Genomic DNA, 24761 nt, shown 5'->3' on the forward strand with positions numbered 1-24761 from the left:
CTGTGAGCATCAATAAACTGCGGCTGATTCGGTGTGACAGTATGCTAAGAGCCAAGTTCAAATAAGGTTTAATGCCATAAAGACCTAAATTGATCTTTACCATTACATTTGAACAAAACGAACTTCATTTGAAAGCAAATAATCCGAAATGAGCATGTGTAATCACACAACACACAAATGTGTTCTTATTCCTATTTTACAGGGAGAACATTTTTAAACAAGATTAAGCAAGCAGGAAATCAAAACAAGAACAATCTGCAATTACAGTAATGGGGAATCAAAGCGATCTTTGACCATAAGCAACAAATCTGACATCTACTTGATATTTCTGTTAAAACACCAAAAAGAAGGAAGAGTGTACATATTGATACATTTCTCTGGAAAAACTTGAATAAATTGACATAATTTACTCTGAACGCTTTCAGTTTTTGAGTTACACATTGATACACAGCATTTGCACAAAGGAATGAAACTAAAACATCAACGTAGATCAACTCTTGATTTATCATACACATCACCTTGTGTGAACAAGGTGACAGGATCATTTACAGTTGATGAGAAAAACGAGATACACAAAATAAAGTTGTGTAGACAGAAGTAAGAAGTGTCAACAGTGGTACATGCCCTAACCTAAAAACCAGGGATATGTGCAAACGACACAATCTACGGCATTTAATGCGGAGATGGGTTTTCAACAAAACCTTTTAAAGCATCCTTAGTGGTTGCTAGGTCAAAGCACATTACACCAAGTACTAAAAGACTGGATGTCATCCACTTGTACACAAAAGTCAGTCAGCGTAAGCTTGCTGTACAATTGGGGAAAAGTCTGATATTTCAAATTTAGTCCCACTTCTCATTAAAATTACAGGCGGATTCTGTACTTCTTCCTTTTTTTTTTCTCTCTAACTTCAAGTTTTTCCACTTGGTAAATGAAATTTCCCAGGCTAATTAAAGCCTATTAAAGACAGGTAATGTCAGGGCTGGTGGGGGAACCATGACAAAGTGCTGATAATTGTCTGCCAGACTCACTAAATCCACCTGTCCTGCAATTATTGCCCCCCACCCCCCACCCCCACCCCCTCTCCTGACACATTAATCCACTGCGCGGCTCACGCGGCAGGCTGATGCCTCAAAGTGCATCCTGCAAACACATATGTTGGATTTCAGACTAGTTCAGCACACTCACACCTTATGTTTGCTGCTAGAAGCCGGCACGTTTTAAGGAGTGAGCACGGCAGCAGCCAGGTTGCACATGGATGCTTGCTCACGTGTGTGGTCATTTACGATCAAGCTCTCGGGTTTCTTAAATTAGATTTCTTGGATCAGTTCATTTTGTTATGGGTACATTTAGGTTGATCCAATCAATTTAGTCTATTTCAATCCCTACATGAGAAAGATGACAGATTAAACAAAAAAATAAATCTAATTATGCAGAGCTTGGAATTTACCCATTTATCAAAGTCATTTGAAAGAAGACTGTCCTGTTTGTGTTCTGTTAACTGGTACAAATAGATGTCAGTTCCACTTTGAAAGTAGTGACCAGATCATTTTTACAAATCATTCAAGATGTAGTGAGGTTCCAAATAGGAAATCTTTGTTTCCTGTTTTTGCCCTGTTGAATAATTGTTCAAATGTTTGTATATTGTGAATTATTAACGTAATTCAAATTCTTCTAATTCAACTCATAATGGTTTAATTGAGCTAAGGAAAGAGTTGGATAATGTTAGCATTACTGCAGCACTGACAGGAGCAAGTTATGCTCTTCCAATTGGTGCAGCTCCCTGCCTATGGTCTAGCCTTGAAGAAAACATCTGGATACGTGGTAATTGTAGCAGTGGTTTTGAAAGAACATGTGCTGTTGTGATGAAGAGGATCCACTCAGGGTTGGTAGCTAGCTCTGAATCTCATGTCAGCCCCTAAAAGCGAGTCCCTGGACACCTAACTATCTGAGGTGTTGTCTGTTTACATGTGCAGTATTTACATGTGCAGTAGTTTTGCCAAATCTCACAAATTGTGTGTGTGTCTTCATGAGTTGCACTTTCTGCAACATTTCTCAGTTTTTTTTTTAGGTATAGTTTAGCGCTTTAGATTTACATTAGTTGGAGATGAAACAAAAGGCTTATATATACTGGCAACAGCTAGGTCACCCGGTGGACGAGTAAGGTGTGTCACTGTGGTAGTTGTAGTCAGGGCATACCTTCTGGACAAGTTTATAGTCTACACTGTAAAAGGCTATATAGATGCATATGACTTTGAAGGGCTTTGAGCACAGCCATGACACATGGCTCTGCGTGTGCTCCTGGTAGCACACCGTTGATGGGTCATAGCCACACAGGGCGGTCTTCTTGTTGCGGTCAGTCTTCTCGTATTCAATGCGACAGTTGAATGATTTTGTGTCTTTGGTCTCCAGTGTGGACTGCTGGGCGATCTCAAACTCCACAACCTTGGAAGGTGGCACCAGGCTTACCGACACATTCCCCATTCCAGTGGAGTTGTGACGAAAGTAAACGCTAAAAGTGCCATTTCCGTGGTCCACAATCTTCCCCGTGATCAGCAGGTTGAGTTTGACGGTCTTGATGTTGGAGTGGAAGTCCCCCCACCCGAACATTTTTTTGAACTTGCCAGTCTTGACGATGGGTCTGCGTTTAGTTCTGGCCTGTGCAGCCTGAACATCTGTCTGGTTAGATAACCAGTCCCAAAAGTCCTCCATGTTCTGTAAATATGTAATTTCCCTCATGTTGCTCTTGAGCTCAGGGGAGCCCTTCGCAAACAAGCGCAGGGGGTTGAGAATCCGTGGACTGGCCCCTGTGGGAGATATCTTCCGTTCATTATCACTGTCCCTCCACTCGATGAGTTCCGTGGCTTCTTCATGCACTTTCCTGCATGTGACCTTTATAGAAAGTAGAGGCAGACAGAAAAGTAATATTAAGTGAGATTAAAATCTTTCTTTTAACAGTTTTTCAGTAAATTGTTGCAGATTGTCACACAATAATTATGGTAACTACACACAAATGCTTTTCTTTCTGTTTTCATGTTTTCAAACAGTGAAAATTCCAGTTTTGTCCCAAAATCAAACAAAAAAACAACATGCTATATCTTTAACATATGACAATGCTACAACACTGTCTCCACTCACAAATGCACTAATTGTTTAGCACGACAGATAAAAACAGTATTTAACCACTTAAGATAGCAGAAAAAAGTTTATGAGTGAGCATGGAGCAACCTCTGGTTACACAGGTTAAGATAAACTTCTTAAATTCTTAAAACTATAGCAAAGTGATATTTTAGGAAATATTGCTTTGAAAACAAGAGTTTTAAAAAATGCATTTCGAGCAAAGGTTACACTTTTAATTAAACTGATAAAAGAGAACTCAGTTCTTTGAAAATATGACATTTAGACTAGTCACATGATTACTTGGCACAGTAAATCCATAAATTGAGGCTTTCTTATGATATTTCTTTCTTACAGTAAGTCCATATTCACCGAATAGCATTGATATAAATTGCAGTGCAGCAGTATCAGCAATTGAGGCTCATTTACCAGCTATTGAGGGCAGTGAGATAAAACACTTTGTAAACGGCAATCAACTGCTCATCAAACTACCACCGCGCCAACATTTACATTTAGTATTACAAGTGTAGAGAGAGCAAAAGATTGACCATAGCTATACATAAAGTATTATTTGGAAGATCAACAGTAGTATCCCTCACTTTCATTGCTGTAGATAATACACAGCTACAGAACTTTCAGTGTTCATCAGAACAATTTTCAACTTATAGAGACATTCTGGATGCTTTTGTGTGTGTGTGTGTGTGTGTGTGTGTGTGTGATAGCTGGGGATGGTGACAACTCTGCAGTGAAGAGTGCGAATGACGTTGCCTTGGAGTCACTTAGCAACAACCAGGATGGACGTAAAGAGTCTTAATTAAGACTGAAGAAGGTTATTTAAATTTCACTTATGTTTATCTGTTTTTGTAAAGGTATCACGAACATTTGACTCAAAAATAAAACACTATTTCTTTGACATGTGACTTGTACACTCAAGACTAAATTGTACAAACTGAGTCTATATTCTAGTACAGTTCCGTGCACAACTGAGTCAAGTGTTGGTCAGTTTAAAGAGTTTGAACTGGACTGTTGTCCTCATCCTGGTATACGCACAGGGGAAGGTAATCGAATCATTCACTTTCTGCCACAGTCCACAGCCTTGAGGCATTGGACACTGTCCAATAACAAGAAAATGTTCTAGATATTCTGTTACTTCTTTCTCCGTGGGAAATCATAGTAAATGTAACTATAGCTGAAACATCTGGAAATGAAAAGACTATTATTTTGAGCGTACGGAACTCCAGCAAGGGCTCTTATTTGTTTACATTTTCGTATGTGTATAGGAGCAAGATCTTTATATCTTGAAATGATAGCCAACAATAAAACGCTGCTCTGTAGTGGTGTGGTAAAGTATGCCATGAATAGTGCTAATCCGGATGCAGTAACAAACTGTTGGTACTGGAATACCTCCTAGTACCTCAAAGCTGTTTTAGCTTCTGGAGTGATTCCTGGTCCACTCCAGATAAAGCTGCAATAATTCACAGCAATAAGCTTAGCTAGTTTTATTAGTAATTAGTAGTGCTCTCTTTCCCCAGGCCCTGTTATAGGGATCACTGAGAGAGGCAGATGTTGAAAGTACAGAGCAGCGGCTGTTTGAATTCTCACTGAGATGTGGTGCACTACTCCCAGACTAATTATAATTTTGCTGTAAGCCTAACGGAAACACATGTGTACACAGCTAACAAACTAGGTCGTCTGCCACAATTTGTTTTGTCACAGTCACAAGCTTACAAACATTTCCAGCTGACATGTAAAAAGGGCTGCATGCATCCAAAGCCGTGCAACTGTATGTCTTGTAATCAGAGCTTCTTTACAGTGTAGTAGCATCTAGTGGAGGACATGCACTGTTCAATCAATGTGTCTTCTGTGGACAGCAGGCCTGGCCAATCCATCAGCTCTTATAATGCTTAATTAAGATGGTCGGTCCCTGTAAATATATGAATGAGGGAACACTGTACTAATGTCCCTCTGTGTGGTTCATCACAGTTACAGACATTTAATCGCCCAGTTCCAGTGGCAGTATTCCCAGCTGATGCTACCACTTAGTAATACCTTGTGTGAGCGCTGCTGTTAATTTGATTGGACTCTTACAACATCACAACAACAGCCGCTGCTGAACATAAAATCTGCAGGCTCCCAACAGGAACATTTCCTCACTGCTGTGAGCCACGAAGATACAGCAGTCATCTTCCCACAAGCTCAAACTGTTCTAACCATTACACACTGGCTGTCATGCTGCGCAGCTTCAGAGGTGAAACCAAATTGTCTTTAGGTGTAAATCTCAGGTGAGCTTTGTCTAGGATGATTATAATGGAAATGAGAGAGGACTTTAAGTATGATGAGCAACTGGGGAAATTGCTGTGACAACAAGCGGATCAATGTGGGACTATCTAATACTTAAATACCCCGAGAGACACGAAGCACCGGGAACGTGAAAGCTCGCACTAAAACACTGGCTTTGGCTCCTTCTCTGTCTCCCTTTATGCACTCTATGCCAACACACACTCACTGGCACACCTTGTTCATTCAGGCGGAAGCGGTGCCTCTTAAAAAACAGACTACAGCAATACAAGTTTTTGTGCAAAACGAGGCAAGGTCTGATGAAGGAGAATCTACAAAAGCTTAATTAAGATTTCTTAATCTGCACAGCCGCGCTAGAGGCATTTCAGGGCAACTTGAAACAAGACATTATTATGATAATAACTGCAGACTTATGGAGCTGAAAATACTAGACTTCATTTGAGAAGCGCAGAGTAAAGGGACTGGTTGCAGATATCTGTGTGGTTTGGCTTCTTCCTTTTCCTGTATGTCTCACAGGAAAAACACAGAGGCATGAACTTTACACACTCCAGTAGAGACACATACTTATACACCGCACCACTCAATGTTATATGTACCTTACAAAAGGGTGGCATACAATATATATAAATAAGATCATTATTTATTTGACATAATGTATATTTGCAGTAAGTTTAAAGGTGGATAACTGTGAAGTCTGACACATTTGAGCAGTATGCTCAATAATGGCAGGTATTTCCAGATAATATTCAACATATCCCTCTCAATAGCTTACTATAGAGATATTAGTACTAAAATGTAAGATTTCTTTAACCTTTTTATCAATATCAATCGACCCTGGATGTTATTTATAGGGTTTTTTGTTTGTAAAGCATTAACATATGTAACAATGGACTACTGTAGCTATAACACATTTTGTGGTGAAACACTGATGAGATGGATTTAAAATAAATAAAAACTTGATCAATAGAAATTCTGTGTTCTTTTGATAACACTTAGTTTAGCACAGATCTATCATGTCTGTTTTGTCTTGTAGACACCAGGAAACTGCAATGTGGACATGACAAAAATATGTTTGACATAATTTAAATGCATGACATTGTTTGCCTTCCAAATTTTTTACAACAGTGAAAAGTCCCATTCAACACTTTTATATACTCTATCAACAAAGGTTTGTAAAATCCTAATCCTTTGTAAAATGATCATCATATATGATCTCACCACAGCATGTATCACTTTTCACATGTCGTTTATACAGATTTTAAACTTTTATACCAGTTTAGATTAACAACTTAGATTCATTTTCATCTCTAAAGACTGTAATTCAACTGTTCAGTAGAATTATCTATCCCTACTGGGGTTTCATGAATTTTCAGCATTTGTACAAATGCCAATATAAAGAGGGGATGAGCTCAGTTTCAGAAAATTTATCCTCAAAAACATCCATAAAGAACCGTCAAAGAGAGGTTTTCCCCTCCCGTTATATCAAAGAGGGGAAAATATATGTTATTTATGCTTGATAAGCAGTTGTTTTACCAGGTCTATTTGTAACATTTCTTGGGCATCAGAAGCGCATTCTCAGCGAAATAAAACTAATTTTTAGTGCATTTTGATTGCTGGATTAACTGCACATTAACATTACCGCAAAAGGACTACCTTTACTTTTAAGGTTAGTAAAATCTAACGTCAGGCTTTGATGTGAAGTTTTCTGTACAGTAAACGTATTCGACTGTTTGTTTCAGCTTTAAAGGATTTTGCCGCCATTTCTGCACCATAGGGCCCTTCAATAATCAATAAATACAGCATGCATAAAATTCACTTGTAAACCGATAAAGACTGTCTCAGGTAATGTTGTGCCAATCAATATAATCCATAGATCTCTCAGATATTGAAATACTGACGTTGGCCTGAGCACCAGTGAGTCAGGATGAATCAGCCTCGACATTCGTCTGTAATGAGCATTATGGAGCTGGCTGCCTGCTTGTCCCATGGGTAGACATATCTTTTAGAGGCCTGACATAAAGGTAATTGCCACAGTGACCAGAACTAGCCTCTAGAAAGTTATTAAGAAGCCGGTGACATCTGGCCTCTGGATCATCTGAAGAGATGCTGTTAAAATGTGTTTGCGATGAGGAGCTGGCAACATTGTGCTTGCCTGTGATGGGTCCTTGGCCGCAGGCAATGCTTCTACAGTGTTGTTTTGATGACAACCATGAAAAGATCTCTCAACCTGGCACAGTTATCAGTGTAGTCCCCATTTAGTACCTGAGAAACCTGCTTTTACTTTCTTTCTGTTTTTCTTTTTTTTTGTAAATTAAGATACAGCCTCTGCAGACTCTTAATTTCCATGTCTCTTTTTTTCAGGGAGCCAAAACAATCTTTTTTGAGTTTTTCAGAGTGGATTTTCTTTCCACCACATAAGGCCAGGATATGCGTCTGGGGAAAATTGGTTTCAGGCATCTTTCTCACAATAAACAAAATGGGCAATTAACCCGCTCATCAGTGCAAGCAGAGCACTTCCAATGATGCACCCCACTGTTCTTCATGGATTTATCTGTGCAAATTGACCTCACTTTGGTGGTGCAATTCATTTCTCTGCTAATTTTCTGCGTCTGAAGCTTCATTAACTTGATGCGTTTCTGCGTAGTAAAAATCTGGACACCCCACCAAAATGGCGCCGCCTTCACCGCTGCCTTCTGTAAGCCTTTCCCAGCACCACTGAAACACAACACCTGTCAGCTGCTCAGCTGGTGCTGTTAGCATTAAACAGCAGATTGACTGCAGCACCTCGCTTTCAAGCATCCGACATGACAAACGGCTCAGTTGACATTAAAACCATTCTCAGCTTGCAATCTCCCTGCCCTTCCTTCCTTTGCCATCTTCCTCCTGATGTTACGGGGCATATCATTTGTAATGATTCACACACAGAGCCGGTTCCAGGAGAGGAGGCCCTGGAGGCACTCTGGCAGCCCACAGCTAAGAGTCTACATCCTGCTGAAGAATAGATTGGTGCTCTGATCGCTGGAACAGACTCACGCTCTGGAGCCATCACTTTTAATCAGAGGCCGTCCAGGGAAAAACATGGCAGGTGCTTTAGCTGTGTGGTGGATCGCCACAGCAAATCCACACCGTGGGGCACCTTAGCAATCACAGAAGGCTACGGTTAGTGTGTGCATGAGCATGCAGCATATCTGCTACCCTCCAGTATTATCCTTTAGGCTATTAACACCTGACCTCTTAGAGAATGAGACAGCTTCCAGTGTTGAAACACTTCAGCTGAACATCATTCCCATTTTGATGTGTAGCTGATTTCATTTGTGGCGAATATTTGCAGTATCTATTAAGCATTTATTTTGCTACTTGTTTATATAATTGTATAACCACACTCCAGGGCCGAGTAAATGTCTCCTGTCTCCACAGTTCACTCGCATCAGACCAGCCTCAGAGTCTTAACAGTCACTGATATGTAACATAATATGTAGTGTTATGTGTTAGTGTTAATATGTGTGCCAGCGTTATCAAGATACTCAGTGGTTGAGTGGGGAGGAATCTATTACGAGAGTGAGCAACTTAAAAAAAGAAAAAGAATTAAGCTTGAGTTATTAAAAAGGCAAGCTGTTAACCTTCACTCCACTGTGGTGTATAAACACACTGAATAATAATTGTGAAAATGGGATTTCTGGCTTCATGCTAAATATGCATTGAAAACTGTGACCAAAGTAATTTAAATGCAAGAAATAATATGATTCATGTGACTGCACAGATTACAAAAGTACAGGAATCCAGCTGCATAAAAAATAGATTAAGATATCGGAAATATAAATGATTAAGCCACACAGTGTATCTTTAATAAGCATTATGGAGCTGACGTTTATAAGAAACCAGTTCACAGATAACAGAGCCTGAACCAAATATAGAAATGATTCTATATTTACTGCTAGAAAAGGGGGAAAAGAACCTGTGATTTGTTGAAAAACTTAAAAACAGATGGAAATACTGCATATAAGGCAAAAATAAAGTTTATACTATTCATGCAAGCTTGAAAGTCAGTAAGTTGATATGAGCACCTTTATTCTTCAACAGAGCTTGAACCCTCTAAGACAAGCTTTCTTGTCATTTCTTTAAGAAGTCCTCAGGAATAGTTCTCCAGGCTATTTGGAGGACATCCCAAAGCTCTTCTTTGGATGTTGGCTGCATTTTGTTTCATTCTCTGTCAAGATGATCCCACACTGCTTCAATAATAGTGAGATCCAGGCTCTGGGGAGGATTCATCACTCAATAGGACCTGTTGCCACTAGTTTTCAATTCAGTTCTTATGTTATTTGGCATATCTCAGCCTTTTCTTCTGTTTCCCCCTCCTGAAGAATGGCTTCTTGACAGCCACCCTTCCATGGAGACTATTTCTGATGAGGTTTCATTGAACAGTAGATGGATCAACTGAAGGTCCAGATGCATCTCTCACGTCCTGTGTCAGGACATCACTCTCAGATACTGTTCATCTGCATTAGATCTGTCACTTCTTCTTTTGTCCTTTACTTGTTCAGTTTCCTTAAAAAAGTTTTAGGTACACATGGCACACCATGCTGAGATATGCCAAGTTTTCAGCTAACAGCTCTTAGAATCACCTTTTTGTTGCAAATATGTATATATATGCATATATATGCAAATATATATATGTGTGTCATATATATATATATATATGTGTATATATATGTGTGTCAAGCTGTGTTATCTAGTTTTCATAGATACAACTTAAGCAACAAGATCAAATTATTTCTGTTTGTGACAAGCTGCTAGTGCCTAAAGATGCTTTTTTAATTTTTTTTTTCTAAGTTGCTTGTTATGGATACAGACAACACTGGTCTACCCCTTTAGATTGGTGCCTTTTTCATATTTGAATGATTCATAGATTGGCTGCTTAACAACCCCCACCCCCCCCAAAAAAAAAAAAACGATTTCCGCTGAAAATGGTTGATAAAGCAACCAATGTCCAATTAAAAAAAAAAAACAACAACCTTGAAGAAGCCTGGAGAACATAGTTCAAGACCACTTTTAAAAATGACAAGAAAGCTTTCGCTCCTTGGAGGCAAAACAAAAGAAAGACTTTTCTACAGAATCTTTTGTAATGAGTAATCTGATACAAATGACAAATAGTGTAGAATATTCATCATGATTATTCATCAGAAGAAATTATTGTTATTGATATCTCCTTGTAACTGCATTAGTGTCTTTATTTATATTTATATACAACATATTAATATTTTTTTCTTTTTAAACTTTGCCAGTGTTTCAAAATCCAATCTTACCCTGAATTTGGAGCAAAGTCAAATGTGAAGTAATTATCTTATTTCTACCTACACCAGTCCTGTGTTGATCTGATGTTCTCATGTGGAGAAAAAGACAATATATCACACACTCCTTTCTAGCAAATTAAAAATAATCTGACTGCGTGTTCTCGAGTTCTATGTGATTCCAGCTCAAATACAGTACAACACACATGCTCCTGTTGAGTTGCTGGTATTTAGTGAAGCTGTTTTTGCACACGTTATGCGAGAATGCTACCTGACAGCTTGTGGTGTCACTCGCAGCTTCTCTATGATTAGCATAAATTATAGCATGTAACTTATCCCTCCTGTGGTGAACATAAATCATATGATGTGAGCTATTAATCATGTTTACAGTGTCAGTGTTGCTCTGATCGGGCTCAATCGCACAATCCTCTCTTTTCCTCTGGATCTGAGCTGCCTGGAACAATATACCAATCTCAGCTGATTTGGACACTGATAAACATGTACTGGTATTGAGTGTTCACACTGAAGCATTCCATATTATTTGAGAGTACCTTCGTAAGGAAGCGATACACTAAACTGAATAAGTAATTTAGAATCTCCTCTCCTGTGGTGCGGAAGCAATGTCCCTGCAGTTAGCTCAGACCTTGCTGACAAACTTTGCTTGAATTCAAATGAGAGTCTGTATGCCATGAGTCCTAAAGGTGCATCTCCTTAGTTATTTCCTCTTGTAACATGGTATGTATATAGTAATTTATTTTCTCTCAAAGACTTTTCCATTAGTGACATGATGCAAAACTTGTTAGTTTTTTTCGTAAACCAACCGCAACCTGCAGCCAACCTCACTGGAAGCAGACCCGCAGCCTAATGCAGCCAGGCCACCCTGTGAGCCTCAGACTCTGGTGAGTTTGAGTGCAAACATCTTTTAAGGCTCTCACAAAAATTTTTCAAAAAAGCCTCAGCTAAAACTTGTCAAATTATTGTTGTCGTAAATGCAATGGAATGTTCAACTTTGAACCCTGAAGAAACATCAGAATCAGATCTTATGTCATCTTTTGAAACATGACGCTTGTTGTTTTCTCTTTCCAAAAGAAACTGGTTGGGTGGTCCCGTGCTCACCGTCTTCCTATCGTTGTGCCTCGACGGTTGTGGCAAAATGCTATTCAACTCAGTTGAATGAGACAAGGGACCAGAGGAAAACAACATCGTGAGAGAAGGGAGGTGGTGCTGTGTGGGCACTGCTGTGTAAGTGGGTCTACGTGTGTCTGTGTGTGTGTATGTCGGAAAGATGTAAGACACAGCTGATTACTGTGTCTCTTTACTGTGTAATTTTTTTTTTAACTGCTAATACAGACTTCATATATATCAAGGGAACATTTTAATGCTGGGAGATGGTGGGTGCTTATGGCAATATATACTCATTTTGATTTTTTCTTTTTTAACTTTACGTTACTAAATCTGCTGAGAAACTGACAACAACTATAGATGTGTGATAATACTGCAACCAAAAAAAAAAAAAAAATATATATATATATATATATATATATATATATATATATTTGTATATAGAAGATTGTTATTTAGTCGAGTACTTGTGTGACAACATTTAATTTCTCTTCCAAATTGTTTGCAGCTGTTTAAGGTAAGGAAACCCACTAAAGCAATTTAATGGTTGTGAGAGTGAATAGAATGTGACCAATACATTAAGACCTTATTTACAAGCACCAAAAACAAAATGACAAAATGCAATGTTAAAAAAGAAAGGAAAGAAAGAAGCAACTTTTACAGTGTACCGTCGACTCAAATAATCTCGTCTGCATGAAAAAGGATTAAAATATAAATTGTACTGCTGCATTATAGACACAGATAAAGTTATCCTTGTTCCCATCAATTTGTGAATTGACTCCGGGAGGCCTGGGGGTGAAAATAGGGTCTTAGTGAGCATAGCTCAGTGTGGAAGATTTACATGCAGCGATGCTGTCAGGTGTTTGGAAAGTGTTAACAAAGATCCCACTAGGAGAGAAGAGAGAGGAAGCGGAGCCTCTGGGACGAGGGCCTCCAGGTAATCTGGATACTTGTGTTATCTCAGCACCTGCCACATACGACAGCAGCAAAGCCCTGCACACTTCACTTTTAGGCAGGCGTTACCTTTCAACACATCATCACTTTCATAATCCCCTTACATGGTCAAAGCACCAACTCCTGTGCTGGCTCCTGACACCTGCCGCACACCTCCGGATTTCTGATAGCAGGGATTGGGAAGGATAATACCACAAAGCACATAGGACTGTGTAATTATCTTTCTCTGGACAAGTTTTAACACCTCACAACAATGATAAATGTACTTGTAAAACTCCTGAGCTAATACAAGAGGAGGTATACCGTGTTATTCTTAAATTACCTCTTTAGGGCTCTGGTTTTAAGTTTTTCTGCTTAAGACATAATCTAAATGTTTTTCTCACTGAGCCGTTTTGCAGTGTGAGTTTGTGTGTGTGTGTGTGAGAGAGAGAGACAACTACCATTTAGCATTTTCGTCTCTTTAAATCTGTGCTGGAAATGATAAGAGAGCTTAATTCAAAAACACTTTTTTTTTTTCTTGATTCGTTCAAACACGCGTCCAACAAATTTTGACAGAGCAAATGTTTCCATTCTCAAAGCTGATTGCGCCGCGGCTGATTTCACAGAAAACAGCTCCCTTTGAAGAAGAAACAAGAGCTGGCAAGACGTTGCTCCCTTTTTCTCCGAGTAGCTCTGAAGACAGGTACATCACAAGAAATATACAAAGACAGAGGGGAGCTGACAGCACTTTGTTAGGGCTGAAAATGACGAGCTGAAAAGAAAGGGCCTCAAAGCTCAGAGGCAGGAGGAAATGCAAAAATAAGAAAAATCAGAGAGAAGATTTATTGTACTTATTCTGAAGCTGTCACCACTTGCCTTTTACAGGAAAGCCATGCAGTTTTAATTAAATAGGTCAATCATTTTCCTGAGCTCTGACATGTGGTGTGATTGCCTTCTTCAGGAGCTAACCAGGTGGTAATTAATAACTTTGGGTGTCGGAGTGTAAAAAGCAGAAACTTTACTTGTTTGAATGATGGTTTTGAGTGATTACAGTTTGGTAGTCCAGACAAGCTGTAATCGTAATGTAACAGTAATATGTAAAAAAAGAAAAGGTGGCACCAATTCCACCCTCCTTAGTTGATTTAGTTGTATGTGATGTCACGTTTTGTTTTGTTGCTGCAAAGCATGAGAAAGGAATGGACCCAGCAGTCTGTTAACCTATAAGGATGTGCATCAGAGGACGCTGTTGTGCTTCTGATATTGCAGAGCAGTAATGACGGTGCTATACGCGAGCAGAGCTTCCAGATCTAACATCGCCTTGGGCTGCACGTCTCCCGTAAAAATTCATAGCTGTGGACTAAGATCAGGAAGCTCAGCAACATATTTAATATTATGTGTCCTGCACCAACACCACTTCACTCCAACCTGAACCGTTCACATCACGAGAGCAGCAATCGGGAGGGTAATCACGCTGTTAATAGCTGTTTGACTTAAGTATCTAATGGGACATCCAGCTTCCAACACAAAGGGCAATTCTGTCACAGCAATCAATCATTTGAAAGCTTCCATTTCTTCATTTCAGGACCTTTATCATGGATTTATTGCCCATACACACAGTTATGACTGATGATTGGAAAAGGAACAGCTTGCAGGGCTTAGTACAGTCAGAACAACCTGTGGTGGCTGCAGGCTAAATTTGAGGGATTTCACCATCTGAAACAACAACCTTTCCTTCAGAAGTCTGAGACAACATACAGGCTGAGGATGGCAAATGCCACAGACGGTATTGTTTATGAGGGATTATCTAGTCAAGCCTTCTGGCTGGAGAGATTGTGACCCCAATATGAGCACAGATACACATCACCACCATGTAAGCTCCAAAAATGATTCCTGGAAGGCAGCACATGCATACAAGCCACCCTTCACTCTGTCAATCCACGTTTTAATCACTTCGACAGAAATTTCCACCGGCCTGCCTGCCATTTTCTCTCATATTTTTCTCTCTCTCCACCCAATTTCTCTGGTGGCTTTTTGAAGACTTAAGTTCCACTCTTTTTTTTCTCTCTTCTCTTTCTTACAAGGCAAATCCTGGGAGAGGTTGATGTGAAGACCAGGCAGAGCAGGGATGTAAAGAATATAAACACAATTTTTTTTATTGTCCAGAGGGAAAGGGTGTGCGAGTGTGTGTGTGTGCAGAGGGGTTGGGCGGTGGGGTCTGTAAAAGAGACGAGGACCTTATCACAGCCCAGCAGCTCTGTAATTCGCCGCCATGATAAAGTGGCAGCGCGGAAAACCTTACAAGGCTGGCACAATCCAAAGACGGATTAGGTTTTTCTGACATAAGCTTCCTGAAAAACTAATCAATCAGCCCATGCAGTATTATCAGGAGCGTGAGATTAAAGAGCTGCTCCTAATCCCCCAACTGTACATTTTATTACATTTCCCAGTGTTAGTTGCCTTTAAATATACAATAAATAAATAATAAAAGCAAACCTAATTGAGCATGGGGAAGGGGAGAAGGGTTAAAGAGTCCTTAGAGAGGGAATTTGTGTAGAATTTGCGTATTGTTACGAAGACGAGGATAAAACTGTTGTCCTTGCCAGAGCCCTTCCTGACTTTGAATGGAGCATCGCTGTCTCCCCCTGCCACAGCAGAGAAAAAACACAAGTGTGGGGAAAGGTTTAAAAATGATAACTGTAGTGGCAAAGATGAAATCAAATTACATCCACATCTGGTCTTTTTTTAAAATGTTTCATATTTTCTCGTGAATGATCGTGTGAGTACGTGTTGATAAATAAAGTTGAGAATTAATGCCAAATCCTTCTAGAAATCACTTGTAATCCCTATAATCACTGCACATCAAAGTTGCACGGATAAACTCGGAGCATGGTATGATCCGGAGTCCACAATGCGCTTGGCCTGCTCATAACCAGCTCAGCTTAGTCTCATGCTGCGACACACCCTTCTATTAAGATGCTTGCTGCTTCTCTGCTTGGTCCTACCCTGGAGAAGGAGGGGTTTCATTACTTGTGACAGAGAAGGTTGCTTTACATTTAACACCGCCGCTGACCCTTTCAGCATGGGCCACATTGACGCTTTGTCGTTACATTACTCTTACTCGGGCAATACGATACGAAGCTGTAACAGTCTTTGTCAATATCTTCTCACACTTGTTGCCGAGCAAAGTTGAAAAACCCCACTTTTCCTTACATGCAATCTGTGGGACTAGACACCTCAGGCAGGGCACGCAGAGGGGAGATGGCAGGGAGCAGGGAGCTCAAACATATTTTGCCTTCATCTACATTGTTCTGCTGTCATTGCATGGGGGATAACTGCAGCAGATGTCATGGGGTAGAATGGATTCTCCCAGGATGGCTTTGACCCTCTTATCTGTCCCTGGGGTTTGGCACAGATGCTCCGGCTGGGGTTACATTTTCCCCATTTGATTTGTGTACTAAGTGTTTTTCCTTTTAGCTTGAGTGTGTGTGTATTAAGTGGAAGAGAGGTGTGTTTTTGTGTGAGTTTATGATCTGGCTGCTACAAAACACAAAACCTGGAGATGTAACAGTGTATCATTAACATTTCTATCCCGTTGGCTCAGCTGCCATCAGGTACCTCCAACGTTACCTGATATTCTTTTAAGCTAAAGAAAAATTAAGCTTCATCTGGGCTCAGGAGGTTTGGGGTGCTCATTTTATGCTTTTAGTTGATATCAGACTGATACCGCTGCATTTTTCAGCCTGTGAACATGTGACAGTATTGATAATGGTTGATATGTCCCCCAGTCAGACATTTGGGGGTGTGTTGGGAAGGAAGCCACTGAGGCATATAAAGAGACCCTCTCCAGGCAGCCTGCCTCCTTCTCTCAGGAGGCACAGCTCCCAACAGACACAGAGCTGATTGCAACAGAGCAGACAGCACTTTGCTGCCGCAGCTGCACAGTTTAAGGCTATCTTTAAAGGAGCCCTTTCTAAGGATTGAACACAGATGTGAAGAACTTCTTCAATCGCATGGCATTTTCTGTTCAAGTCTGATCATTGAAAGGGATAATCATGATAAAACCCACAATGCGTCCAAAAATACGGAGAGCAAGAGAGGACAACATCAGCAGATGTTGATCAAAGTGGACGAAGACCTTTAAATTTCCCCAAAGACCATGATCTTTCTTTAAAGCGCTTATTGTAATAAAAAATAAATAATACACCAGTGGGAGATTTAAGTTCAGGAGCTTAGCACCATCACTTTCTTTGGCAGACAAAATAATTTTCTACATATTGAATAAGTTATACAATAAATCTGCAATTTTCATCTATTGTTCAAACCTGACCCCATTTTTCCTTAAACCCTGGCCTCATTTATGAAGGAGTAAAATTAATTGAACAGATGTTAGGGGTTCAACATGCAGGTCAAACATTGTTTGCGCCTGGAAACAAAATAAATCATACTCGTCGCCCCCTGATACAGATTAAGAAAGGGAACTTTTGGTTAAGCCAGAAAAATTAATTAATCAAACACCTTTTATAGAGACTATTTCTAAACTAAGCAAGCCAAGACTACATTGATTTAATTTGCTCAATAGAATTATCTCTATTCTTCCATTAAAGAAACATTGCAGGTTGTTCATCTACAACTGTGATATGCTTTTGAATAACTGGTATGTGACACTGATTTTCTGAATTGAAGTTAAACCCCTTATAGCAGATGCCAATAAGGCATTTAACTTGGCATCATATAAAACACACATTATGGAGTCTATTTTGGAAAACAAATTGTCTGCTGGTATGCAATGTTTTTTTTTTTTTTTCAAACTTTTCTTTTAAAAGCCTAAAGAAAGATCTGATTACCATAATTGTGAAGGTTTTGAGAAATGCTTCATTTTAAGTGAATTCAAAAAGTCAGAGCCACTAAAACCCTGTAAGCCTGAAATGAGGAGTTGTTTTATATGATGATAAATTCATCTGTATGATGCAGAACTACAACATGACCAAAAACATAACCCGGGTTAGTTTTAGTTTAAAATAGGCTCTACCTTGAGGGCGAGATAGCTTTATCATAATAATAATAGCAATAAACACTTAGTCCACAGACATATTTCTGCACAATTAGCCTCCCCGCATTCAATCCTCTCACGCCTCACCTGGTGCAGGAGGACAAACCACAAGATTGTTTGCAGGGCACTCATCTTCAAGGACTTCTCGGTTTATTCACGATGGACGGCGGTTAAATCCTCTCTGAGAGACTTGGGGAAGTGAAGACGCACATGCCGCTCAAACATCGCTGTGATCACCTGCGAGTAAAGTGGAGACAATTACCTCGTTAAAGCACTTCAACCACCCAGTGTGAGATTTAGAAGGAACCCGCTTATGGGGGCATTTGATTCTTATCGATGTAATGAACTTTTCCTTACTGTTGTGCAAAGGCAATACCTCACGCTGGAATCATCCTCGTTCAATCCACTTTCGGCAAAGAGTTCTAAAATACCCCTCAAAACGTCTCCGTGTCTCAGGGTGTTGGGAGAAATTTCCTCTGTGCGGCTGGGACTAAAACGAGATGCGACGTCTACAGTCACTCCTCTAAGTTTCAAATCCAGCCAGTCCGAATACACTATATATGCTCCTATATAATCCGGAGCAACATTAGCATGAAGTTAGGGAGAGCCGTTATCCCGGAGCCAGCACTGCAGTCAGACAGAGAGCAGCCCGCTCATACAGAGTGCACTCTTCAGCTCTATTTGATTTCAGTGCGCAAAATCCTCCGCTGCGCGCCTGGAGACTCCAAGGTCGACGCGCATCCGTTCATGGAGCCAGGACCTAAGCATCTACCACTGAAGTCTCACTCTCTTCATTTAAGAGATAAGTAAGAGGCTTGTCACTGTTATCCTTTTTTTTTCTTTTTTTTTTTTTGGCCAGCAACGCGTCCAGGTTTTTAACCCTTTAAACGCGCAGGCGGGTAATCTCGTGCAAACAAGTGATTTACTGATTTGAAGAAGACGGGAATGTCTTCGTAAAGTCTAAACTCATGATGGAAAAAACTCACAGTGCTGCCGTGATCCTTGTGGTTTTTAGGTCTGCATCAAAACTTTGTCACTTCTTCTAAATTCATGCAATGAATTAGTCTATTATTAGCTTGCAAACTCATCCCTGTAGTGGGGGCTGTTTCAATCTCAGGCTACTAATGAAAACACCATTGTGAGTGTTACTTCTCCCATTTTAGAAGCAGCCGATACGGCAGACTTGACCACGCCGGGACACATCAGCAAAAGGTCAAACACGATGCTCATAGCTGTAGAAAAGTTATGAGTTTTTCTACAGGGGACAACGCAGGAATATAGGGATCCGTGTGACTTTGGCGCCATCTCGTGGTTCCAGTCAAGAATCTCACTTAATGCAGAAGAATCTAAAGTTGCAGTTAGTTTCAGCGAAGGATATCTCGCTGCAACTTGTGCTTGGACCATCCAACTCCGTCCACATCCAATTTGGTCGTATTGAATTTAAAAAAGTTTGTAAAGGTCTGTTAACAATTTGGGAAAAACAAATGCCTTAAAGCTTTCAGAAATATTGCCAATACACAGAGCAAAACCATTTGCTTGATTCAATCAGTTAAAGCACTTATTTTCTTTTCGTCTTTGTTTGACTCTGGTATTATTTGATAGACATATCTTGATGAGCAACGCCTATTTGTCTATCATTGAAATCAAGATGTTAATTTGTGAAGTGGTGTAATGATGAAATTACTCAATAAAGGGGGGAAGCATCCAATCCAGTCATATATATTGTAGTGTCACCTTTGGATTGCTAGCTGACCTCACACATACTCTCTCAAACATTTAACGTATACCAAGAAATTCTACAAAACTAAGGTTTCAAAGCAGATTTAATCTTTTTTTTTTTTGGCAAGAATGATCTTTTTCATTCTCATCTGGGACATTTCACAGAAACCACTTAACAACTTCCTTCAGTGTGGTTTGTATAAAAATGTCTTGGTTGACTCTGTCAAATCCATCTCATGATAGTCTGGGTGGATACAATATCAGAACAATACCATTCTCATACATACTATGTCAAATTACAAAAAGAATCTCACATAAATAATTCTTGAATCATCAGCAATTGGCATATGGCTTAGACTACAGCTGGTCTTTAAATTGTAACCATATTTTACCCTTAATTTAACTTGTTATCCGTGTTTTGATAGATGTTAAGGCCCTATTGTACGAAGACTAAACTTGTAGCTTGTAAGGTTAACATCTGTGATAAAACTGTGCTGTATTAGAAAAGAACCACGAAAACACTGCTATCTAACACGACTGTACTGAGGTAGAAACCCACGGATATCACATGGTGATCTTTGTGAACACTCAGTGTTCCTAAACGTTTAGATCTGTTGGGCTTATTAACTTTATAGAGAAAAAAATGCTCCGGCTGGGGTTACACTTCATAGAGAGAAAAATTTGTCTTTACCAGAGTGAAGTTGTGAGATAAACACATTGTGTGGTCAAGTGAGCCGTTAGCTAGAGTTAGTTCCTTAGCAGTAAATTAAGATGATAACATTTGACTAATACAAGCAGCTACAAAAACCCCACTGTGCAATAATTTGTACTGATTGATGGCCTTTAGATCTGTAAAAACACTGATGAGAAGATCAAATTGGATTGACTTCAAACTTCTTTCTCCTCCCCAAACTAGACTTAAAACAGTAACTAAAGCTGTCAGATAAATATAGTGGGGTATAAAAAGCAATATTTCATTCTGAGATGTAATGGAAACATGAAGTAGCATAAAATGGAAATACTTAAACTGCATATGTCTCAAAATGCCAGTTATGTGGTTGTGTAAATGCACTTAGTAACTTTACCCCATTAACTGACCCCAACTGATGGTGGAAACACTGATAAGAAGACCAGAGTTCCGTACAAAGACTTTACTGATTTGATAATACCCCCAATATAACTGTCCATCAAGGAAAGATGCAATCACATGTAATCTAAGAAATTCTGTTGGCGAAAGAAAGGGCCAGAGTACACAGAGTGGTATATTAGTATGCTCTAAACGCATATCAGTCTGCCGCTAACCTTTCACACGAACTGGATTTCAGCCAGCAGCTTACAACACATTTAAATTGATTAAAAGTTATGGAGTCACATAGTCTGAACAGCTTTGACTAAATGGCAAGATAGGATGGTGCAACCACACCGTCTAATGAGTTCAAGAGTTCGCAACCTTTTATCAAATTATCAGCAAACTAATAAAACACAAAAAAATGAGCCTACACTTTGAAATTTGTGGTTAACAAGATGAAAATTTGAAAAATATATGAGCTCATATGACAGCATCAAGCTACTGAAGAAGGAACAAGCCTGATAAAGATGGTGCAGAGCTTTTAGCCTGTTTGCTGTGACGACACAAACACAGAGATATGTGCTTTGGATTGGTAATAAATGAGACAATAAATAAGATCTTTTTGTACTTTTCCAATAAACAGCATGACAGTGCAAAAGTGTTACGAAAAGACTGTTTTTTTGTTCACGTCAATGTGGGTGAAAGGCATCTTCTTTTACAAACTGACAGTTGTTAGGTTTTAAGAAATATTCTCCACATTGAACTCATACAGAGCCTATTTTCTGTCCTGTGCGCAGAACAAGCCCTGCAACTACTTAACTTGCAAGACAGCTCAATTCTTGGGAGATTCGCGAGATTGGAATCATGAGAGAATTCTGTGTAGAAAACCATCTGGTATGTCAGCTTGTATAAGTCCTTCAGGGGGGTAAATCTCCACGCTGTCTTATGTCAGAAGACTTAAATACAAGGTAAAGGCAAACCATCCTGCAGTTGCGTATGTCAAATGTTCAGGTTTTTGATTAATTCTCTTGATTAATCTTCATTTCCAAGGGGCATTATCAAGAGGAAAAACTGAATAGATTTGTCAAAACAACACACCTCTAGATTTGTCCAATAGTGGGCAATGACACCGAGACTGAAAGAGACACAGAACAACCACAACCCACACAGATACAACTTGTGATTGTTTTGTGTCTTCGAACACTTACTGTACAGAGGTTTTACCTCATTACATGTCCTTTTCCATCTTTTTTGTTAGATCCCTTTGATTATTTTGTACTTTTTCCCCATGTTGGTCCCTTTGATCTATTTTTTTTCCATCTATGTTGATTATTTTGTTTTATTTGTGTGTGAGTTTACTTGTGGTACCTTTGTATTTTCATTTGTATTTCATTTGGTCTCATTTATGTTGCATCACACTACTTTAAAGTGGGTGTTGTGTCACATTTGGTTCTTCTGTGGGTCTTCTTTGGTTCTTCTGTTCTTCTGTGGGTCTCTCTCTCTGGAATGAATCCTACAGTTTGGATTAAGAATAAGTGGCCTCTCTGACTCCTTGGGCTCCTGAGTTTTTGCCCTGTAGGCAGTTCAATAATCACTCCATGCATAGACCCTAACCGGTCACAGCAATCTGTTCAGTCTTATCAAATCAGCCATGACCCACATTGGGTGTGGGACACTTTGAAGACGCTGCTTCAGACGTATTGTGCCTGGGCAGATAAAATATGACATTCATCTGGTTCTCAGGCTTGTAAAATGTCTTCTTAGAATTCAGATATGATACTTTCAAAATGTCAACATATTGTTGCTTTTGGGAGTAGTTTTATTTTATTCATTTGTTTTTTGCAGGACTTATCCAGTTCGTTTCTGCTTTTGTTTCTTAAAGTATCGTAACGTTACAGGTTCTTGGCAGCCTGATGTCAGTGTGTAGAGGTCAGGACAGCAAAGGGTTAAAGTACAGACAGTTTGCATTGAATAGAACATGAGAAGCATTTACAAAAGAGGGCTAATACTATTTGTGAAGTAAAGATTGAGTAATGGTGTTAGCATTGTACAAACTCTATAGTAGTTTTTTTTTCGCTTTGTGGAGAGAAGCCTGATAAGAAAGACTGTGTATAAATGAGGTGTGGCTGTTTTCTATACTCCACCTTTGTATCCTCTGCTGCTCTAACTCAAGCATGTCAGGTTGAATGGTCTCTAAAAGGGGAGGTAGGTGATGTAACTACTTCAGGATCTCACCTCTCCTTTGGTCTTGAAACATCTGCCTACAATTGCTGCCTCATACTTACCAAACAAATGTTGAATGCAGTCCACCTCACTTTAAATGTATGATACAACTGTAGCTATCAAACAGCAGCAGGACTGGGGTGTGTGACAGAAAGTGTGAGTGTATGCACGTGGCACAGCAGTGTTAAATTCCTAAATGGTTTAATTCTGGTGGCCTTATTAACCTAAAAGCTTTTCTACAAATCCAGCAGGTTAGCTTGTGCACAACTTTCTATGGTGAATTATTTTCTTTGGGGGGGGGGGGCAGCCTCACTTAGACTGCACTGTTTAGTCTGTTGGGAGTTTTCAGTGTTGCTTTTTTCGCTCTAATCCATTAAGTTGGAAACTTGTCACTTTGGTAAATAAAGAAAGAGGGTCATGGAAAGTTTTTCAGTGCTTAACAATTATGTGGTCTACAATTTATTTTAACAGTGAGGATAATAGTGATTCTGCACAGCATCATGTTGATCTTTTGTTCCTCTTTATCGGACATTTTATTTTTATAAAAGGAGACTGATCCAGGTGCATGGGGAGTTGATGTGCTCAGTCCCCATAGCTACAGATATTTTTCCTTATACAGGGACCCTGCAGTGGACCTTCACAGGCTGGTGGGTGTGACAAATTTTACATTGCACATGCCTCACAGGCTTGCTAAGAAAACTGTTAAAACTGTAAACATTTAACTGAAATTAAATTGCCACCTCCTGCCTCCAAATGAGAACTTTTGTTGGTTTCTACACTTTCAAAAATGAGCAAATAATGTGTGTCCCCTGTGACAAAGCTGCTTTTTCATGTTGAATCTTTTTCTGCAGTGCAGGCAGATATGGAGTTAAAGAGGTCAGGGTACAGTAATACTCCCGACAAACAGCAATACTCCTAGCAAATGTGAAAAAGCTGTGGAGCAAATAAGACTTGAGATTTAAAAAAAACCAAAAAAAACTGCACCTTATTTCTTTCTGAACAATCGACCCAGAGCACAGCTTCAACAGTTCTCCTTGGAACTGTTCTCTTTTAAAGAAATAGCCCCTCAAGTGGAACCCAGCTCACTCATACTCAATCCCCCCAAAACCTCAGTGAGCAAGGACCTCCCCTCTTCACCAATTCTAAAGTGAACCCCTGATAGTGCCTCTCCTTTTCTTCTTTTTATAAGAAGCGGTCATTCCAATTTGTGAAAGTGGGTCTTCTTTCCTGTTTGTGGGGAAATGAAAATGCAGCAAAACACAACCTACTTTCCAACAAAAGAGTATCTTTGTGCTGTTTGCGCTGCATAAATCTTAAATTCCTTGTTTTCCAAGATTCTTCACAAACCTTCCTCTTGTCCTTTATAGTATTTAAAGGAGACATCGACATTATCACAACCAGTGCAACAGTTGCTCGATGAAAATCATTCCTGAAGCATGTCGTAACCAAAGTTCAAAATTCCTTGCATTACACCGTTGGTTTGATGTTATCAACCCTCTCCGAAGAGAAGGGTGTTGGTATCCTATTACAAGTGGCTTCGCACGCCACCACTCTCATTACAATGGTCGTAAGTAAACCTGTGTGCGTGAGACTAAAGACAGTGAAAAAAGGGCAAATGCCCACAAGGAACATATCTGTCTGTTTTTTCAGAAGGGGGAGGAGTGGGAGGGAACAGCCAAAGTAAACACAGGACTATGCTCAAATGGGCAAGCAGCACATGCCTTGTAACGGTGACTTGCAAGTTAGAGGTTGCTTACTTCATCACTTCTCAATTAATATTACTGCAATAAATACTGTTTTTCAAACAGACATTACCAGTATAAAAGTGACGTAAAAGAAAGCTTAAGACTTAGCTGAAAACACACTGAATGCTGGGACTTCCCCCCACAAATTCCACTGGGAATCTCTTCTGTCTTCCTGAAGTTATATAACAGCTCAACTCAA

At 39.6% G+C, this 24761-nt stretch overlaps 1 protein-coding gene across 1 annotated transcript; it reads right to left on the bottom strand.

Annotated features, from left to right (window-relative positions):
• Window positions 1-51: 51 nt before the first annotated feature.
• nxph2a (neurexophilin 2a) lies at window positions 52-22551 on the bottom strand. Its single transcript, XM_072397302.1, has 3 exons — window positions 18164-22551; window positions 17894-18043; window positions 52-2890 (listed from the first exon to the last, which is right to left on the bottom strand). Exons 2-3 carry the CDS (start codon window positions 17936-17938, stop codon window positions 2144-2146), a joined length of 792 nt encoding a protein of 263 aa, XP_072253403.1. The 5' UTR covers window positions 17939-18043; window positions 18164-22551; the 3' UTR covers window positions 52-2143.
• Window positions 22552-24761: the final 2210 nt, after the last annotated feature.

This window comes from Leuresthes tenuis, unplaced genomic scaffold (assembly GCF_036924035.1).
Source record: "Leuresthes tenuis unplaced genomic scaffold, fLeuTen1.0.hap1 SCAF_12, whole genome shotgun sequence".
Taxonomy (NCBI): domain Eukaryota; kingdom Metazoa; phylum Chordata; class Actinopteri; order Atheriniformes; family Atherinopsidae; genus Leuresthes; species Leuresthes tenuis.

Coding starts and splice junctions, on each gene's coding strand:
- nxph2a (XM_072397302.1), bottom strand. CDS start 17,938: ATGAGTGCCCTGCAAACAATCTTGTGGTTTGTCCTCCTGCACCAG. Junction 2,891..17,893: donor GGTTTGTCCTCCTGCACCAG/GTGAGGCGTGAG, acceptor CTTTCTATAAAG/GTCACATGCAGGAAAGTGCA.